Genomic DNA, 19,900 nt, shown 5'->3' on the forward strand with positions numbered 1-19,900 from the left:
TTCTATCGGATTAGATACATTATCAGATTTTGTTACTGACTCTGCTTTTGTTTTATTAGTTTTATCATCTTGTAGTCTTCAAAATAGGGGTGTGATGACCCTGCAGTGGATATAGAGTTGAATATTGATTATCATCATTGCCTTGACATCTTGCATTATGTGTTAGTTAGCATCATGGTGTGGTAGACTACAGTAGTTTGCCCTTTCTTTGTATCAAATTGTAGGACGAGCCTGCCAGCTGTCTGTTGTATAGAAACATAAACATAACCTTATTTAACACTAGTTCACATCTGTAGCTTCATTTCTAAACAACACTTTTGGGGCTCTGAAAAGAGCTTGTTTCAGTGTCATCACAACCTTCTACAACTACATCAAGTTCTTGGTGAAACATGACTTATTAGAGGATGGGAAGAACTGTGCAGTGTTTGACTTTCTCTTGGGCTTTGAGATTAAAGAGCTGTGTTGATTTGACTGACTAGTCCTGAAAGGGGGAGATTAATCACATATTCTTTGGGTCTTTTGTGAGAAGCAGAGTGGGAAGGTAAGTGGTATTGGAGTCTATAAAACTAACAGCTCCTTGATTGTGCCTCTGCCATTGATCACAGTGCATGTGTAATGTGTAACTGAGCAAGTTTAATACTTGGCAAAATATCATTCTAGAGCTGTAAAAGGGAGAGTGGTGTCACAATATGATTATATTGAAACTTTTCAGTTTCCTGTTGTTTCATTGCCCCTACTATTTGCTGCCGAGCGTCATTCGCGTAGTTGATGCACACAGACACAGAATAGAGTCCACTAGGGAAAAGAGCAAGAAGATATAAATATGTTGGGATGAATTTCAAAAAGGTGGTGGGTGACAGCTGCGCATCCCAGGATTAGAGTGTTTTGAAGAACAAAACTATCAGTTGCTGTCATTCACCCTCTGGGTATGAAATTGGAAGCCAGCTACTCATGAGTGTTTCATAACCTTTACCTTTTGGAGGTCAAGGCCATGTCATCATTAATCTACCATCGCCTGAAAGCCTGGAGGCTCTGCTTTTCATCCTGCCATCCGTCATGCTGCAGTGGAGATACAGGAGTGGTGACCAGAAGGGTTCATTTTTATATAAATGCCCTCCCACTGGCTTGTAAAATGCAATTCATGATAATGTCATGCTTATTTTTATTTTTTTTAAAAAAGGGACACCTGAAGAAATTAACAGGCCACAGGTTTAAAACAAAAAAAGGATAGTTCCCCCCCCCCCCCGCCCGTTCCCTGCTATCACATATGCTTGCAGAGTACACAATTGATCTATTGAACCTGTTTTCATAGTGTTGACTTGACCAGCTGGTATGAAGGGCTGAAAAAACCCATGGTTTATCCCTCTGTAGCTATTTACCATAGACATGCAGATAAATACACAGTGTATTCTGAAACCTTAGACTCTGGCAGTTTAGAGAGGAACATAATGAGTGGGGAAAGTGTATAGCATCTGAATTCAGAACTGCCTGCTATTAAATATACGATACCAAGCCTCATAGATCACTTACAGGCATGCTGTATTTGTATTGCTCCTGTCTTCAATTGTATCCTAGAACTCAATTCTGGTATGCGAGAGGGTTCATCTGAAAAATTCTGCATTGCTTCCTCCTGTGGACCTTTTCTTAATTGAAAGCATCCTTCTGTCATTTGTTGCCTGATATCTTTCAGTTGTGTACTTCCTCAAGGTAACTTACTATATTTTCATATTCAGACATTGTCTTAGAGATGAGGCTAGGGAAACTCGATTGCTTTGTAGTTTGCTGTATGAGTCTATCCAGCTGCATTAGTCAACTTGCGGAGGCCTTTCCCTAGCACTGCTTCATTTTTTTTATTCCTCCTTTCACTTCAAAGGAACATAAAGACTCATCCCTCTGTATATTGAAAAGAGATAAATAGTTAAAAGCGCCTGCACTATGACAAAAAAAATTGCACTTCACAAAGAGGGATCCTCTTAAAGCTAATGACAAAAAGAATTCTTGCATAGTGTCCTAGGACGCTGTGAGAGCCAGAAATGTAGCTCTTTATCTTTAAGAAAGATTACCCAAAGATGCAATAAAGGCACATCCCTCAATTGATAATAGCCAAACAGATTGAAAGGGACACGGGTGGCGCTGTGGGTTAAACCACAGAGCCTAGGACTTGCTGATCAGAAGGTCGGCGGTTTGAATCCCGGGGTGAGCTTCCGTTGCTCGGTCCCTGCTCCTGCCAACCTTGCAGTTCAAAAGCAAAGTGCAAGTAGATAAATAGGGACTGCTCCGGTGGGAAGGTAAACGGCGTTTCCGTGCGCTGCTCTGGTTCTCCAGAAGCGGCTTAGTCATGCTGGCCACAAGACCCGGAAGCAGTACGCCGGCTCCCTCGGCCAGTAAAGCAAAATGAGCGCTGCAACCCCAGAGTCGGCCACGACTGGATCTAATGGTCAGGGGTCCCTTTACCTTTACCTTTAAGCAGATTGAAAGATGTACCTACATGCTTAGAATGTTGATTAGTATCAAGGAGGGTGTGATGGGGACTGATTGCTCTGTATTTGCCTTCACCTAACTTGTGAGTTGTATAGTACTAGTAAAAGCCAGGTATTGGCATCTAAGGATACTTTGATTGGGCACAGTACAATATATTTTAGGTTCTTTTGGTGCAGCGATTGAAGCCTTTTAACTATGGAAAGTTGTTATGCAAATAAAACGAGGTCTGTATGATGTATGTAAGCCATACTTTTGCTTACTATGTTGTGTGAACCATGCCTAAGGAGGCTTGCAACAAATGTAACAAAAATGGTCAAGCACATCAAAAAGTATGCAACCAAATCAAACAAATCTGACATTAAATCGTGTTCTAAAAATATAGATACAAAAAATTAATATCAATAACAGCAGCAACCCCCCCCCAAAAAAAAAACAATTCTCCAACCTAAGAGTCTCTTCAGCAGCCTCAGCTTCTGTAGGATGTAATTCAAACTAGAATATTTCATCAGTGCAAGAATTCAAGGTTCTCACCACACATTTCGCTCCAATATTTCAATATTTCAAACCATACAGAGGTTTACCTGCTCTCTGGACAAGTCATTCTTACCAAGGTGAATCAATAGGCCTAGGGCATCACAGAGCAGCTTATTTTCATTTTGGAATGAAAGAGGCATACAGTAAGTGTGAGTTGACTCCTTCTATTGCCCAAGAAGTCAAGGAGCCATGCAATCTGGTATTGTAGTCTTCACCCCAGTTGGTTCTCTGCCTTCACCCAAGACAGAGCCTCCTCTTACTTCAGCATTTGTACTTGCCTTCCAGCTAGTCTTTATTTCAAATTTCAACTTATTTCATTCTCTTTGTCGTCTTCCTCTTTTTATTCATAGAGATTTAAAATTTGTTATTTGTCTTTTCTGCTTACTCTTTTCCTATCTCCCTTCCTTATGGGTTAATTGGGAAGACACTGCTTTCTCAACAAAATGGCACCATTTTGTTCACATGGTCAGACCCACTAAATCTGAGACAATGACCTGCAGCTGCTTAACAACCTTGCAGCAGTGCATGCATCTCCAGGGGGAAAGCCCTATTCCTCCACACGTATATCCCAGCCTTGCCAACATCTGCTGCCATCGCAAAATCTGTGAAAACTCCCTGCCTGAATTTGTCCTTTCTAACTACTGTTTCCATAAGGACTTAACAAGAGAGTAAACAACTGCAGAACCCCAAAGACACCAACCATCCTTCCATCTCAGGTGATGAGGGAATGGGGCAGCCAGGGCACCATACAAACAGGGTCCTCCTGTTAGGTGCCATCTTGGAAAAGAATTATCTCCACAATTGCAGACTATCTGTGCCAGAGAGTGAGTCTCCCAAGCAACCAGCTAAACAAAGGCCTTCATAAACAAAAGACATTCAACATTCATCAGATGAATCTGACCAGGGCTCACCTGTATATCACCTGCAGGCCTTGAGTGAAATCCCAGCCTCTTGCAGAAAGTTGCCTTCTAAGGCCCCCATCACAGATAATACATCTGCTACTCCCATTGCTACTGTTCCTGCTGATAGACAAAGGGATCTGGAGCATCAGGGTAACCTGGAGAGAACTGGGAGTGAGTTGCCTGATGAACAGACCGCACCAGACTTTTTCATAATGATGAGCTTTATTTTGTCTCTAAAAACACTCTAATCCATTCTGAAAGATGCTACAAGAGATTGGGCTTCTGAGGACACTCCTTAGATCATGAAGCTTCTGAGGATCCAAAGTGCTGCCTTTTGTTCCTTTTAGAATCATAGAATCATAGAGTTGGAATAGACCACAAGGGCTATCGAGTCCAACCCCCTGCCATGCAGGAAACACCATCAGAGCACTCCTGACATATGGTTGTCAAGCCTCTGCTTAAAGACCTCCAACTAAGGAGACTCCACCACACTCCTTGGCAGCAAATTCCACTGTCGAACAGCTCTTACTGTCAGGAAGTTCTTCCTAATGTTTAGGTGGAATCTTCTTTCTTGTAGTTTGGATCCATTGCTCCGTGTCTGCTTCTCTGGAGCAGCAGAAAACAACCTTTCTCCCTCCTCTATGTGACATCCTTTTATATATTTGAACATGGCTATCATATCACCCCTTAACCTCCTCTTCTCCAGGCTAAACATGCCCAGCTCCCTTAGCCGTTCCTCATAAGGCATCGTTTCCAGACCTTTGACCATTTTGGTTGCCCTCCTCTGGACACGTTCCAGTTTGTCAGTGTCCTTCTTGAACTGTGGTGCCCAGAACTGGACACAGTACTCCAGGTGAGGTCTGACCAGAGCAGAATACAGTGGCACTATTACTTCCCTTGATCTATACTATACTCCTATTGATGCAGCCCAGAATATTTACGAAGATAGGATGTTTACAAAGTAAGTTCTGATAGTGGCTGTTTAATGGGAAGGTGCTTAGCTGACTGACTGGCTATTCTGACAGCCAAGAAAAGGTACTTTGTGATAAAAATCAAGATAATAAATGCTACTCTCATGAATGTATATAATTTTTTAATTTTTGTTTCCATATTTATTTGGATAGTTTTCTATCCCACTTTCTCCCTATAAAATGGAGGTGCCCCGCTACCTAGGCAAAGAATAAAAGAATGCAATAAGCAACACTTCAATAAAACATTTATTAAAAATAAAAAGGCAGTACTGTAGTAAAAAAATTAAACTAATATATCCAAAGGGTATCAAGACTAAATAAGGATACCCCACCTGCTATTAAGCTGCCTCCTTAGTTGATACTTTATCTGCCCATTTGGGATACACTAATTGTTTATTGCACAAGCTATAACTCTTTGAAGGCAAAACCACTATCAAATATCCTTTGCATAAATATAGCCCAGGCACCCCCAACCTGCAGCCCTCCAGATGTTTTGGCCTACAACTCCCATGATCCCTAGCTAACAAGACCAGTGGTCAGGGATGATGGGAATTGTAGTCCAAAACATCTGGAGGTCCGAAGGTTGGGGATGCCTGATGCCTATCTAGCTTGTGCCCCATACTTGATTTTTTACTCTGCACCTGTATCCTAATTTCACTCTTACTCACCCAGCACATGGATTCAACATCTGTATTGTAGTCATTTGGATATAAATATGCCAGAACAACAAACAAATACTGCTGAGCCTTTTTAAGGAGATGCCATTCCAGTAAAGGAGAGCAGTGGATCTTTATGCTAGATCATGGGTGGGCAAACTAAGGCCCGGGGGCCGGATCTGGCCCAGTCGCCTTCTAAATCCGGCCCGCAGACGGTCCAGGAATCAGCATGTTTTTACATGAGTAGAATGTGTCCTTTTATTTAAAATGCATCTCTGGGTTATTTGTGGGGCCTGCCTGCTGTTTTTACATGGGTAGAATGTGTGCTTTTATTTAGAATGCATCTCTGGAATTCGTTCGTTCCCCCCCCCCCCAAAAAAAATATAGTCCGGCCCCCCACAAGGTCTGAGGGACAGTGGACCGGCCCCCTGCTGAAAAAGTTCTAACCCCTGTGCTAGATAAACAAAGGGGTGAAGATCCAATGGAGCCCCCGCCCTAGTAAAGCTGCAGTAGAAGTATCATCCAGCCATTGGCCTAATGTGGGTTTTCCTTCCTTTTTTATGCAATGGAAACCACGCCTAAAATATAAGAGGCAACTTTTTCTCTTCTGCCCCACCCCACTTCTAGATGACCAAAATCCAGTAAGTCAGATCTTTCTTGGGGCCACCCAAAGAGTATCCCTGCCTTTATCTGCTGCTTTAAAGGGCTTGAAAGCATCTGTCTCTGCTCTGCACCAACACCTGTTCTCAGTCACTCTCCACTCCCACAAAACGATCCAGTAGCATGGCAGAACAGCTGGAGGTCCTGCTTAGCCGCTGGTTCTTAATAGCAACAGCAAAGGAAAGCAGAGCTTCGAATCATAGAATTGTAGATTTGGAAAGGACCCCGAGGATCAACTATTCCAACCCTCTGCATTGCAGGAAAATGCAGCTGGCCCTTACGAGGATTGAACCCGCAACCTCAGCGCTATCAGCACCACATTCTCACCAACTGAGCTAATCTGGTTTTCCTAAACAGCCAAGTTATCCCCTGCAGCTTCTCTCTCCAGTGGCTGTCCACAAAGCTCTCCACCGAAAGATGTGTGAAAGTGCAGTGGAGCAATCCGTATCATTTGTATTTGAAACAGGAGTTTTTTGTTTCAGTTCCTGCCTGTGCTGCCCCCAAGTATGTTTTTCTCCAAGTAATGCAAGTTCTGTGCTTATTTTACAAATGGTGTGTGTTTGTGTGCGCACATAGACTAATTTTGCATCGTTTTGCTTTCAAGTCTGGATGTAGTAAAACATTTTGGAACTTTTCAGGAAGAGCAGACGAATAAGGAGAGAAAGGTGTGGAGATAGTTATAGGAGTCATAGGACAAGCATAGGAGATGTGTGCAGATAACACCCCCCCCCCAAAAAAAACAAGCCTATGGCCAATGAAATCCTTTGTCTACCTCCTCTGATTACTTAGCTTTTTGTCCATGTTTCTCTAAGCATTTCTTCTCGGGCAAAAGAGTGAGAACTATTTTTTTGAAATGATTCTGCGAGTTGACTGTATTGTTTTCTGATGCGGAGCTTCATAAGCCATGTACCTTGCAGTAAAATATTCATGCAACTTCATACATTGCGATTGCACAGGGTTTGTTTTTGTTTGTTTTTTTGCAAAGATTTCATTTTTTAAAGTGTGAAGTATCGTGGGATGCCTGGCTGTGTACTAGATTTCAGATTTGAGAATCCTACCTGAATAAAATAAAATACTTTAAATGGGAAACCTTTTGTACTTTGGATCCTTCTCTAAATCTTTCTACGTGAGTAGTAAAATAAGAAAACCTAGAAATCACCAGCTTCAATAAATTTATCTGTCACTTCACAGGAAAGGTCAGCTTCCACCCCCCACTTCACATACACAAATGCCCATGTGCATATTTGAGCATGCCCCAGGGCTCTAGCAGAGCTTGATAGATGCTGAGATAGCAGTGTTTTGATAGAGGTAATTTTCCTCAGATGGGTTTCAGCACCCCATGAATCAAAACCTGTCAGAGAGGAGCTAAAGATGGAGTGAAGTTTATTGTAAGCATGTTTGCATCTGACACTGGTGTGCTAGGGGGTCAAGTGAGTGAGATCATTAGAACCGTGTTGATTTAGTGGAATTGTTACACACTTTCCCTTTAGGCAATGAGTGGGGGGGTGGAGTGATTATTGGGAGTTACTGGAAAAATAAATAAAAACCTCAGTTCACTACAGTCTCTTACATACTCCACAACATCCGTTCATCCATTTAAAGTTGCTGTTCGGCTGTTCCCCCTCCCACCCTGCCCCACCCCCTGGTCAAATTGCCTTTAGGGCACAGAGATACTGACTTGCTTACTATCAATGATTTAAGTAAGGAATGTAGTTTTTCCATGGTTAGCTGAACCAACTGCATTGGAATATGCATAAATTGCAGGCTGCAGTTACTACTAAGAACTTTCACTGTCTTTACTAACTGGAAGATGGGAAGATGGATGCAGCAGAAGACACTGTGCCCTGGTATGTTTTGATATTATGAGGGCGTAATCAGGCCATATATTTTGCAGGTAAAATCCACATTGCACTAATCCACAGGGTTGTTTTACATGCAGGTTAATCTCAGGCAATAGTAGTGCATAACATATGAGTGGCTATGCATATATCTTTTTTTATTTACATAGGTAAGGAAGCCGCTGCAGATATCATCTGACCAATTCTTGTGCCCTTAGGGGGGAAAATGACATCCTTGCTGCAGTTCACAAACATTAATGCAGAGTTTAAAATAACCCTCGGGAATACCATTAAGTGCTGGCTATATTTTTATGCTGTTCCAAATGTCCTGTTTTACCCAGCATTATCTTATTTTTGACATGTTCATTTTTCATATGAGATTTGTAAATTTATATGCTAACACTCAAAAGAAGAAAAAATATTGAAAACAGAAAAACGCATCTTGAAGTAGCATATTTACCGTATTTTTCGCCCTATAGGACGCACTTTTTCCCCTCCAAAAATGAAGGGGAAATGTGTGTGCGTCTTATGGGGCGAATGCAGGCTTTCACTGAAGCCTGGAGAGCGAGAGGGGTCGGTGCGCACCGACCCCTCTCGCTCTCCAGGCTTCAGGAGAGCCCCAGCGCCAGCCCCACAAGGTCGGGGGACAGAGGGAGGTGGAACGCCGCCATCCCGCTGTCTCCCGAAGTGGTTTGGAGGCTGACAGCGGGGAGACCCCGCCGCCAGCCCCGCAAGCTCCGGGGACAGTGGGGAGGCGCAGCGCGTCTCCCCGCTGTCCCCGGACCTGATCTGAAGGCGGGCGGCAGGAAGAAGAGCGCTTCTCCCCGCTGCCGGCCCCACAAGCGCCTGGGGGGGGGAATAAATTTTTTTCCCTTTATTTCCCCCCAAAAAAACTTGATGCGTCCTATGGGCCGGTGCGTCCTATGGGGCGAAAAATACGGTATATAAGGTAACTGCACAGTGATGAGCGTGGATGTTACTGGTTCTCTGGTTTCGTCAGCTCATAGTACAATTTAGATATTTAAGCTTCACAACAGCTGTACTATAAAGAGTTGGTATTCTGTCTTTGTTAAACCAATCTTTCAAGGTGTTTACAATCCATTGGGGGGGCGGATCTCAGGAACTCCTGCATTTCTACTACCTCTGTGTGTATGGCATGCAAGAAGGTCCAACAGCTCAGAATTCACACCCATCTCTCTGTGCTACATATGAGGAATACTCATCAGCCTCCTTTTGTTAGCTATACCAAATATTGTGTATCTGGGCTCATCAGGATCACTTGACAATTTGGGTTTGTGAAGGTCATGTAATAACATTTAATATAAAATAATTGTATCATATTTATAATGGCCTTCAGTTGTCAGGAAAAGGTTTAGTAGATGTGTTGGAGTGGAAAATTCATTGTGAAAAGTATTCTGTGGCCAGAGAAATGGCAAACCTGCAAAGTTAGACAGTAACTGTTACGAAGTGTTACAAATGCGCAGAAGGCGTATCTGCATGCTGTTATGGTGACAACTGCCCCTGAGAAACTTCTGCATTTTTAATTAAACATTTCAGTTGTTCCTGTTGCCACAACAGATGAAGTTGTCATAATTAATAAAGCTGAGCCTGGTTGCTATGGTGTCATTGATGTAAGGGATTGACATAATGAAGGCAGTCCCACCACTCGCTGAGAAGGTGTTGAGCGCAACTACTGTGACAAAAGTTGCCTGCTGCACCAGTGATGTCATTGGGCTTGCTTTGTGAATTGATTGATATTTTGTTTCGCATTTGTTTTAACAGTGCTGCTTGTCATGGCTTGACCGATTAATATCAATTAATCAAAGCTGAACAAATCATCATTATTTGTACAGATGTAATGTGGAGGAAAGGGAGGCTTTATATAGTCATAGGAAGAGTTCTATCCTGGGTTTTTTTATTCTCACAAGTCAAGTCATTTTAATACAATCCAGCTTGAAAGCAAGGTTCAAAGTGCTTAATGGATGTGGGAAGCTGTGCATTCAGCTAGGAGTTCATAGAGACCAGCAATGCAGTTAAAGGTTTTAGCTTGTTTCATTTCTCATTTCCACCATTCTGCTGATTCTTGCATCCTCAAGCATGATGGTTGTGAAAGCCTGTCATTACTCCAATGCCTCTCATGGCCAGCACTGCTGGATAATCAAATAGGGCAGAGGGGAGGTTGTAAATGTGTTGTGTGAGCAGGTGAGGAGAATTACAGGAATAGAGGAAGGTAATTGGACAGTCTTTTGCTGCTGAAAATAGCACAAGAGAACTCCCATGGCAAATGGATGAGGTGGAGGTTCTTAAAAGGTAATGATGGCTTGATTATTACTGTAGACCAAGGCCACCAGCATGGTTAAAGGTTAAGAGAGTAAAAAAGCCTCAGGCTTATGGAAAATCAACAGAAGAGATCTGAAGTACCTGCATAAGCCAACATTTATTTCATAATTGAAATGGAATTTATAAAGATAAGCTCAGTGCCGTACAGGCCAACTTAATGAAAATGTTTCCATTAGAATGGGAGAAAAATGACTTAAAAGATGACCTTTTAAGAAAGGGGGAAATTAAAATGGCGGAGAAGATGCATTTTATATATGTAGGTAGCTTTTATATTTTGTATACTGCAAAATACCATATATGTTCTTAAGTCTTGTGCAGTAGTGCCTAAAGAATGAGTATCTGCCATGTGTTCGGATCACTTAATCAAATAACCTTCTATTCACATTAACAAGATAACAATATCCTAAAGCAGATTTAACAAGCTGCCTCAGTGATGACTGTGAACTACTATAATGAGAACAGCCTTAAATTGCATGTTGTGCTTTCTTAATGTTCTGTAGATCCGAACTATGTTAGATAGCAGATTCTGGGTTTTCTGCCCTTCAGCCTGTGTGTAACAATTCCACTATATCAACACTGTTCTAATGATCTCACTCACTTGACCCCCTAACACACCAGTGTCAGATGCAAAAAAATGCTTGAATACTCCAGATTATCTATATCTACATACAGAACACTAAACCATGGTTTATTTAACACCAAGTCAATGATCCCCAGAAACCTGAGCAAAGAATTGGGCTCATGTGCTTTCCTTTCCTTTGCACAAGGGGTTATTGAGCTGATTTGTTCAACTGAACATTATGTGCAAACTGGAATCTCTGGTAAGTTCATTACCCCAAGCCAAGATTCTTTGAAAGCAAAACTAAACTCATATCTTACACACATTTAACTTGTATGCATTCAGCTTTATGCACTTGGCAAAAAAAGTAAGGGAAAAAATGGGAGGAAAGGGGTAGGTGTCTGAGAAAAGAGACTTTGACAACCCCTCCCGCCATTGTGTTTTGACTATACAGTATGAGATTTTGGCTTTAACCGCGATTCTTGGAACATCACCCCCTGTAAGCTGCTGGCTTACTGTACAGCAGAAACAGGAGTGGGGAGGGAAGAACATGAGCTTTGCTCAGAGTTGTGGAGGCTCACTCATGTAAGCACTGAACCCTGGTTTAGCGTAATGCGTGAAGCAAAAATACTGTGACTTGATTCACACATCATGGTAAGCCAAACCCGCTTACTGGGGTCACTCAAACATATGACTGCTTAGTTCCTCCTGTCTTTTATACCACCAACCTGCACTGAGCTAAGCCAGGGTTTGGCTTAACATGCCATTATAATGTAGGCTTACTATTAAGCTCTCCGCTTGCTAACCACGTGCTATATCTCAGATTTGTCCTTTGAAGTTTTTCAAATAAACAAACAAATATGGCTAGGAAAGAGAAACAGAGAGAGCTAGCACATAGAGTGTTGCATAGTGGTTTTCAAGGTGGAAAAATACATTTGAAGCTATTCCAGATGCCAGTCCCAGTTTATAATGACTAAGATTTACACAGTCAGTGTCACAACAGCGGAAGTGCAGTGATGAGCATCAGGAGAGAGGAATAAAGAAGAGAAGTATCTGAAGTAAGAGTATATGCTCCCTGAAAAATTATTTACACGGCTGTTTTAGTTCTGTATGTACTACATAATAAGGATATGTCATAGAAGCACAATCTTTGGGCAAGCCTGAGACTAGAAAATTAAAATATAAGGACATCTAGCTTGTTCAGAGACCTGGCCTCCTGTTCCATGAACTTCATAAAAACACATATTCTCCATCCAGAGAAGGGTTTCAACTGTTATCGGAATAACAGTTAGTTCTGAAAACTATGTTCTTCTGTAAATTCCCTTCCAGCAAATGGTTCTATGAGACTAAGAAAGAAGCAGAATCACCAACTAGAATGATTTTATTGGGTGATACAGACAACTTAACACTTTCTCCCTTCTTTTTTGTATAGACGGAAGATGATGAAAAGCTCAAAAAAAGAAAGGAGAGGTTTGGTATCGTAACAAGCTCGGCTGGGGCAGCAACCACAGAAGATGCAGAGGTAACTTGTCAAACCAAAGCTGATAAGGGGCATGTTCTATTATTATAATGGTGTGGGTAGAAGCTGAGGACAATTTGTGATGAATTGTGAAAGAATGCCAAACACTCCACAAGATGGCACTGTGTCTCTTTTATCCTGTTCTCTGCCCCCACCCCCATGGTCCCACTAAACTATCCTAGGTGGTCATATAATACTTCAGATACTCCATCAATGGGCGACCTCAGAAATTGCTTCTTTTCCACTTCAAAGATAATACATTAGGTCATTACTGTGCTTTGTGCGGGGAGGTGGGTATTTTCGGGGGGGGGGGGAATAATCTATATTGCTTCAGATTTTTCTATCACTATCTTGATGAGAAAGAGGATGCTATAAGCTTATAGTTGCTAACTTTATCCTCATAACAACCCCTGTGAATTGTCCAAGACCACCCAGTTAGTTGGAACTGGAATCTGGGTCATCAGGTCCAAACCCAGCTTTCTATCCATTGCAGTGGTAGCATGGTGATTTTCAATTTGATGTGAAACAAATACCATGCTGGGTGTATGGAACATTATCTACCTGCCTCTTTATACCACTAAGAAAAAAACTGCCTACTGAAATCAATGGCAAGGAGAATGGTCTAAATAAATGTCCAACAAAAGCGAGATTTTGATGTTGTCGATTTTAGAAGCTTGAACCCCACACTTGGCTTCTTTATTTTTGCACCATGCTGTAAGTTTATTCACCTCACGAAAATATCACAGAAGGGTACTAAAGGAATCCAATGTTGTTTTATAATAGCAGTTTGTTTGTTTATTTTGTACAATAACAATTTCATTTTATACTAAATTTGTTAGTCTTTAAGGTGCCACAAGACCCACTGATTCTGCTGCAAGCGACTGACATAGCCTATGTCTCTGTATAAAATTATTATTTTTCCTGTTGAAACCTAGGGGTTTTCCCCAGACATTTCATAGTTATCCTAACACTTCAGTAGTGCTTTCCTCATGTCACATTTTGCAAATTCTTTGTGGCAAGAATCTGTCGTCTTATGTGTCTTATGATCCCTTCTTTGAACTTTTTGCCTAATTTTAATCCTCCTACTCTAGCATGACAATTCTTTGTTTCTGTAAATCCATATTCATGCTAATTGTGATTGGTATTGAGCCATAATGCCCATCACAAGGGGTCCTATTTTGCCTATGGAATGGAAGCAGTATTTGGGTCCCTGATTCCTCCTCCTTTGAGGAATCCTGGATATTCTATGCAGGAAGTTTATTTTCTTTGGCATCTTGTGTGGGGTTCAGATATGGTTTGGTGCTTTTTGTTTTTGCCAGATGCTATGCAAGCATTGCGCTACAAAATGAAGTAGCAGCTATAGAATGATCCCCCTGTTCAATTTGAGCGAAGGGGGTGGCTGGGCTCTGGTCTGAGGGATTCCATGCTTTTCCGTTAGGTCACTTAGAGAGTGTGCCTGAAACAAAAAGGTCTTTTTCTAGTATTGTATATGCTGAATGGCACCTTTCCCCTGGAGATTCTTGATTAGGACTTCTGCTACCCCCTAGGCTATTTATCCTGGTAAAAATTAAGATTTATATGCCCCTGGTGTATTAACTTGGAGGCATATCTCAGAGACGCATGAGTATATTTAATGCATTTGACTGTGTCCCTCTCGCCTTCCTCATGAATAGAAGAGTGTTAACCCTTTGGCCTTTTACATTTCCCACCTCCCCATTGCCTGGAAGGCTTTCCAGGCCTGTAAAGTGGTCATTGTTCCAAGCATAGCTCTCTTGTATAACCCAGCAAGATGAAGCAACCACCAGGCCACTGTATCTCATGCTTTTACAGCTTAATTTCTGACTCTGGTTGGAGGCCCTGTTGCAATTGCAGTGCCCCTTGTGAAATTTGATATGAAAAATGCTTTCTTAAACCAACACTGTGACACTTCTTATAGACTTTCTACCTTTCCTTCTGCCAAAACACATGCTCAGCATTGCCATTCCCCTTGTTCTTGATTTTCTCTCTCTTTAATCCCTATTTGCAGGCAAAGAAGAGAAAAAGAGCAGAACGTTTTGGCATCGTCTGATGACCCTTCCTCTTAGCCTTTACTTGTTTGGGATGTATCTTTTATACATTCTTGTTCTTCGTCCCTAATGAGGAATATAATTTTCTCCCCCACACAAATCTTGGCTTTGTATTTTAAAACGAGCTCTTCATTTGGGCTTTCCCCTCACCCCTCCCTGGCAGACTTGTAAAAGAAACAAATTTCAGAGCCTAGAATAAAAGTGTTCTGTTTGTGTATGTAACAATTGGAATTCTCTGGCAAATTCTCTCGTTAGCCACTTGTAACCAAACTATGCCTCCAACTTGCTTCCTCTTGGTACAGATGAAAGCAGCTGCACAAAATAAAGGGATTTGCAAAATATGAGGAATATTAATATTTTTGTCACATTATTGAACTCCAGTTGAAGTAGTACGTAAATCCAGAGCTGTCTGAACCTTCCCTGTAATTTTACAAAGCCGTTCATTGTCTCTTTATTTCAATTCTCACATTGCCCATGGCTCAGAAATAGTCTTCCTCTTCTGTGTCTACTGTTTAGTAAAATAACTCAAAACGTTCATCTGTCTCACCTGACTGACCCCAATCTGAAACTGTTTTTATACTTAAAAGTATTTATCTCCTTGGGTTCTGCTAAAAGTTCTCTAACATTAGGTCTTAGGAAGTCATATGATGTCAGCCTTACATCTATATGGGTCATATATTATTGTCAGCTGAAGCATTAGTCCTTTTTTTAATGCCTTGTGCAGCTATTATGTATTCTAAATGATGTTTTTAACCCATATAATGGGATGAATTGTATCAGACTGTGACTGGCTGCAGTATAGAGCATCCCAGGATGCGGAAAGTGAAAAACTTTACCATGAGTTTCTGAAAGTTCATTTACTGCAAATGCTGATAATTCCCTTCTCTGAAAGTAGCATCAAAAAGCTCTAAGATTATAGCTGTGGAAAGAATTGTTGTAAAATGTAATGTTCAAGTTCACTGTTTTTACACTACTTTCATTTACCAGGTGGATTTTCAGATTGCACTGTTTTTTGTTTCTCTTTTGAGTCAAAATGCTTCTAGTTGCAATTTAATAAAGATAACAAATTGGAGAAAGCCTCTGTCCTATCACATTGTTGCATCTCATTTTCTTCCAAATAACTTATTCATGCTTGTTTCAGAAGTGCGGGGCTATCTCACCAAAAATATACCTCTGTCCAAGTGATTCCATCTTTATTCCTGTTTTATTTCATATAACCAAAACCCCTTTTTACAGGTATATTTCATATTTTATATAGGGAAGAAGTTACTAGACTTTTTCTATGTACTAAAGGTATCCTTTCCTGTTTGTGTCTGGATTTATATACTGTTATTGGTTTGGCTTTTGGAATGAATGTTGTTCCGTTTGTGCTCCAAGTATGTGTGTTGGGGGGGGGGTATCCTAATTTTTCATTCAAAGGTGAATGGCTTTTTTTTGTATCCAACACACAACTCCTTTCTTTTGTGTATAATACAGATTAAAGAATGCATTTAAAAGCCATTAGCTGACTCTTGTTGATTTTATACTGAATTCATTAAATGTTGTGTGTTTTATTTGTGCTTTTCCAGGGTGCTTGTGCTTTCATTATCCATGCTATCTCTGAGCAATTTTCTAATGATCTGGTCCTGAGGTCGTATGGTATCAGTTCAACACCCTAATTTCTCAAAATGAATATTGTGATTTTATTTTATATGTTTAATTTTGTAATATGTGTTTTCTACTCATAAACTTTTGGCAGTTTGATTACTTGGTTGAAATGTTTTGTAGCTTATGATGAAACCAGAACTGCATTGCATTCCTGGTTTCATAACAAAACTGCTTCTTTTTGTATCTTGCTCTTTGAGAGATCAGAGCATAACTGAATGTACCTTTTGTGTTTACATCTACTGGCATGCAAGTTTACAAAACTGCAGCTAAGGGAACATGTAATGGTCTTGCTTAATTAGTTCTCAGTGTGGAGTTTTAACTGTAGAAAATGCATAATTCTGATTATTCGTTTTCAATACTACACTGAGTTTCAGTTAATCATAGGATTTTTCTCATATATTCTGGTTATTTCTGTTTATCCAACTTGCACCAAATGAAAGAAGAGAGAAGGGGTGCACAGGTTCTCCCCTTCTGAAAGCAGTACTATAGCAACCAAGGTCACATCATTTGGGTTTTTTTCTAAAATATCTATACATATCGCTAAGAAATTATATGTTTAAGTTTATGAAACAGCTTGTAGTTATTAGCCGTAATAATTTTTGTTGATGTTTAGGGCGCCACGAGATTCTTAGGTTTTGCTGCAAGAAACTAACATGGCTACCCATCTGGAAATAGTTACTAGTTAAGTTCCTAAAGAAAGGTGCAGATAATATTTATATAATTGTACAGTCTTATCTAGCAAAGCTTAATTGTTGTGGTTGGGACGGATCTTGTCCTTGCTATATAGTTTGCAGAGAAATAAATCTCAAAGAGGCATTGATCTTTGTGCATCCACCTTCATATTTATTCTTAGCTCAACAAAAACAAAACTAGGGCCCGGAGTGATCACATCTTATTTTTTCTTTTTCACATTAATTCATTCAAATAATTACTCCCTCCTAGTTCTGTACTCAATTGCTAATTCCCACTCCACACAAGGGTGCTGTAAGGAGGGGTGCTACTGACTCTTAACTATTCATTAACCACTCTGGTGGTAGAGTATAAAAGGACAGTTACGGCATTAATCTACATTAATTAATTTTGGGTGTGCACTCCTAATAATTTGTCTAAGGGACATACACCAGTTTTGAGGCAAAGAAGGCAATGGCTCCGATTCTCACACTGAATTGGCTTTGGTGTGCAGTATTCATATTGTCTGCTTTGTGTTTCACAGAAGTATTAAAATGCCTGTAAATCATGGCAGCAGCTGCTAGAAAATAAACATCCTGTTTTGGTCAGGTATCGCCAAATGGAAATCTAGTTGCCTACATTAACTCAAACACTTGTGTAGATAGAATCCAAGAAATATTCAGCCTGGAGCAAATTCTGGTAACTGCTGCAATCTTGCCACGCATTTAAGGATAGTATTGCTACTGTAACGGTTCATTCTTCCGTAAATTTCATTCTTGTTCATTAAAAAAAAAGGAGGAAAGTGAAGGCCTGGGAATTAAATGCAGGCGTCTCTGTACAGCCCTTGGGACTCTTTGCAATCTGCACCCTATTTTCCAATGCGACACCCATCAGTGGCCTTGATGCATACCCTCTTCAACTGTTCTTGCCTGGCAGGAAGTTATTCTTGAACTGACTATGCACCCTTACTTGTCTGAATAGATGGGGGTGTAGAAACCTCTGACTTTTGCATGGCTGGAATGTAGTCTACTGTACAAAGGGAAGAGCTGTGTCCCTTGCTGTACCTATCTTATTTGCCCCTGGCTCTGTCCATAAATAGTGTGCTGCCTCGAGAAGGCTGCTCAGGAGGGATTGTGGCCCTTGGGCTGCGAAAGCTTCTCCACTCTGCTGATTTAAAGAGTCTTTGTCCCACTCCCCAGCCAAAAATAGCTCCCAGAGCAGTTTATGAATATCAATATTAAGACAGTCCCAGGGCTGATGCTTACAATCTGAAAGAATGTAAAAGGAAAATTGGGAGAGAGAAGGAAAAAAGCAAACTCATGCACTAGTTCTTTAGTTACACAGTTCTTATAACAACCAGCTGGAACAGAAAACAGTACAAGGAGATGATGAGCCAAAAATTACTTATCTCTCAGCTGGGCCAATTTAATGGCTCTGCTTCCAACCTCTTCCTCTGTCTACTGTGTTCCATCTTTGGACAGAATTGCTTTTGTCAGGTGGCAGTTGATGGAGGGAAGAACCTAATAGCTGCTTCTAATCCAGTGGTTAGGATTATTATTGGCCTACAACTCCCATGATCCCTAGCTAGCAGAACCAGTGGTCCAGGATGATGGGAATTGTAGTCTCAAAACAGCTGGAGGGCCAACTTTGAGGAAGCCTGTGCTAACATTTGTTATTTCTGCTGTAACTGCTGCTTCTAAATCAGTGGAGGCAATTTTACTGTTTCTCCATTACAGGACATAGATGAATGAATATACAAGCATCTTTTTCTATCCCTTTATTATACTGAACCAAAGACCCATTGGTGGCAGTTGTTTTCTTTAATTGAGAACGAAATGGGAGGTATTCAGCTAAGTTTTACTCAGAGTAGGGCAATAGTAAAAAGGTAAAGGGACCCCTGACCATTAGGTCCAGTCTCTGGGTTGCGGTGCTCATCTCGCTTTATTGGCCGAGGGAGCTGGCGTACAGCTTCCGGGTCATGTGGCCAGCATGACTAAGCCGCTTCTGGCAAACCAGAGCAGCTCATGAAAACGCCGTTTACCTTCCCGCCTATTTATCTACTTGCATTTTGACATGCTTTCAACTGCTAGGTTGGCAGGAGCAGGGACCGAGCAATGGGAGCTTACCCCGTTGGGGGGATTCGAACCGCCAACCTTCTGATCAGCAAGTCCTAGGCTCTGTGGTTTAACCCACAGCGCCACCCGCGTCCCAATAGTCATGTTCATTAATTTCAAAGTTAGGTCCATTAATTTCAGTGGATCTACTCTGAGTAAAATTTAGTTGAAACAGAACAGCTGCAGTCCAGGTTAACTATTGGAAATAAAAGATAAATGTAAATATGCACAGAAAACATGACTAGTTGATTTAAAGGATGGTTTGATATCTTATTATAGGTCCATCTACACTTTGCCCATGCCCCCCATTTCAGTGCTTTAAATAAAAATACTTTTTGGAATACGTTGCTTATCAGTCATATCTACTGTCCTATAATAATAGTATAGTCATAACTCCTGTTCCCCACCTCCTTTACTTACCTAGCCACCTTCTGTACCCTTCAAGGGTAACTGTCCCTCCGTATTTATTCTCCCTGCCTTGTGCCCCACTCCTGCATCGGGAGAAGGGTTTTATTAGAGAGGACACTATCTTTTCGAGGGTATGCATTTCCCCTTCTTCAGCAAAGGGGTGGGTGGGGGTGAAATCATTCTAATCAAACTGTGTTTAAAACACTACCTAATTTATTTTTCCTCTCTAAGCTGGGGGCTGCTCGTGACTAATTTGAGCTGAATAGGCAGATAGAAAAAGCATCAGGCATACAATGAGCGGCAGAAAGTGTGGGAAAACTAGCGAAAGAAAGGGATGGCCGAGCCTTGCAGCGTGAGAGCTAAGGAAGGCCGTGTAGCACCCAAATTCAGCATGAAGTCACTTTTCAACAGTAGACGCTTGGGCTCTAAATGCAAGTAGGACTATAGGTCAGGGAGGGGGGAAATGGAAATTTGTGTTAAGTTTGCACAATGTAAACGGGAGAAGGGATCTTGTGTGTGCCTGCGTGCGTGCATCC

At 41.2% G+C, this 19,900-nt stretch overlaps 1 protein-coding gene across 1 annotated transcript in view; it reads left to right on the forward strand.

The window, feature by feature from the left end:
- Positions 1–15,614, forward strand: part of SARNP (SAP domain containing ribonucleoprotein) — a gene marked incomplete at its 5' end in the record, with an annotated part of 58,698 nt that extends 43,084 nt beyond the window's left edge. The window contains 2 exons of the mRNA XM_083490562.1: positions 12,374–12,463; positions 14,487–15,614. Of these exons, the coding sequence (XP_083346688.1) occupies positions 12,374–12,463; positions 14,487–14,528 (132 nt within the window). The 3' untranslated portion in view covers positions 14,529–15,614. The remainder of the gene's footprint in view (positions 1–12,373; positions 12,464–14,486) is intronic.
- Between the last annotated feature and the right edge of the window lie 4,286 nt (positions 15,615–19,900).

This window comes from Podarcis liolepis, assembly GCF_965112155.1.
Source record: "Podarcis liolepis genome assembly, chromosome: 2".
NCBI classification, from domain to species: Eukaryota; Metazoa; Chordata; class Lepidosauria; order Squamata; family Lacertidae; genus Podarcis; species Podarcis liolepis.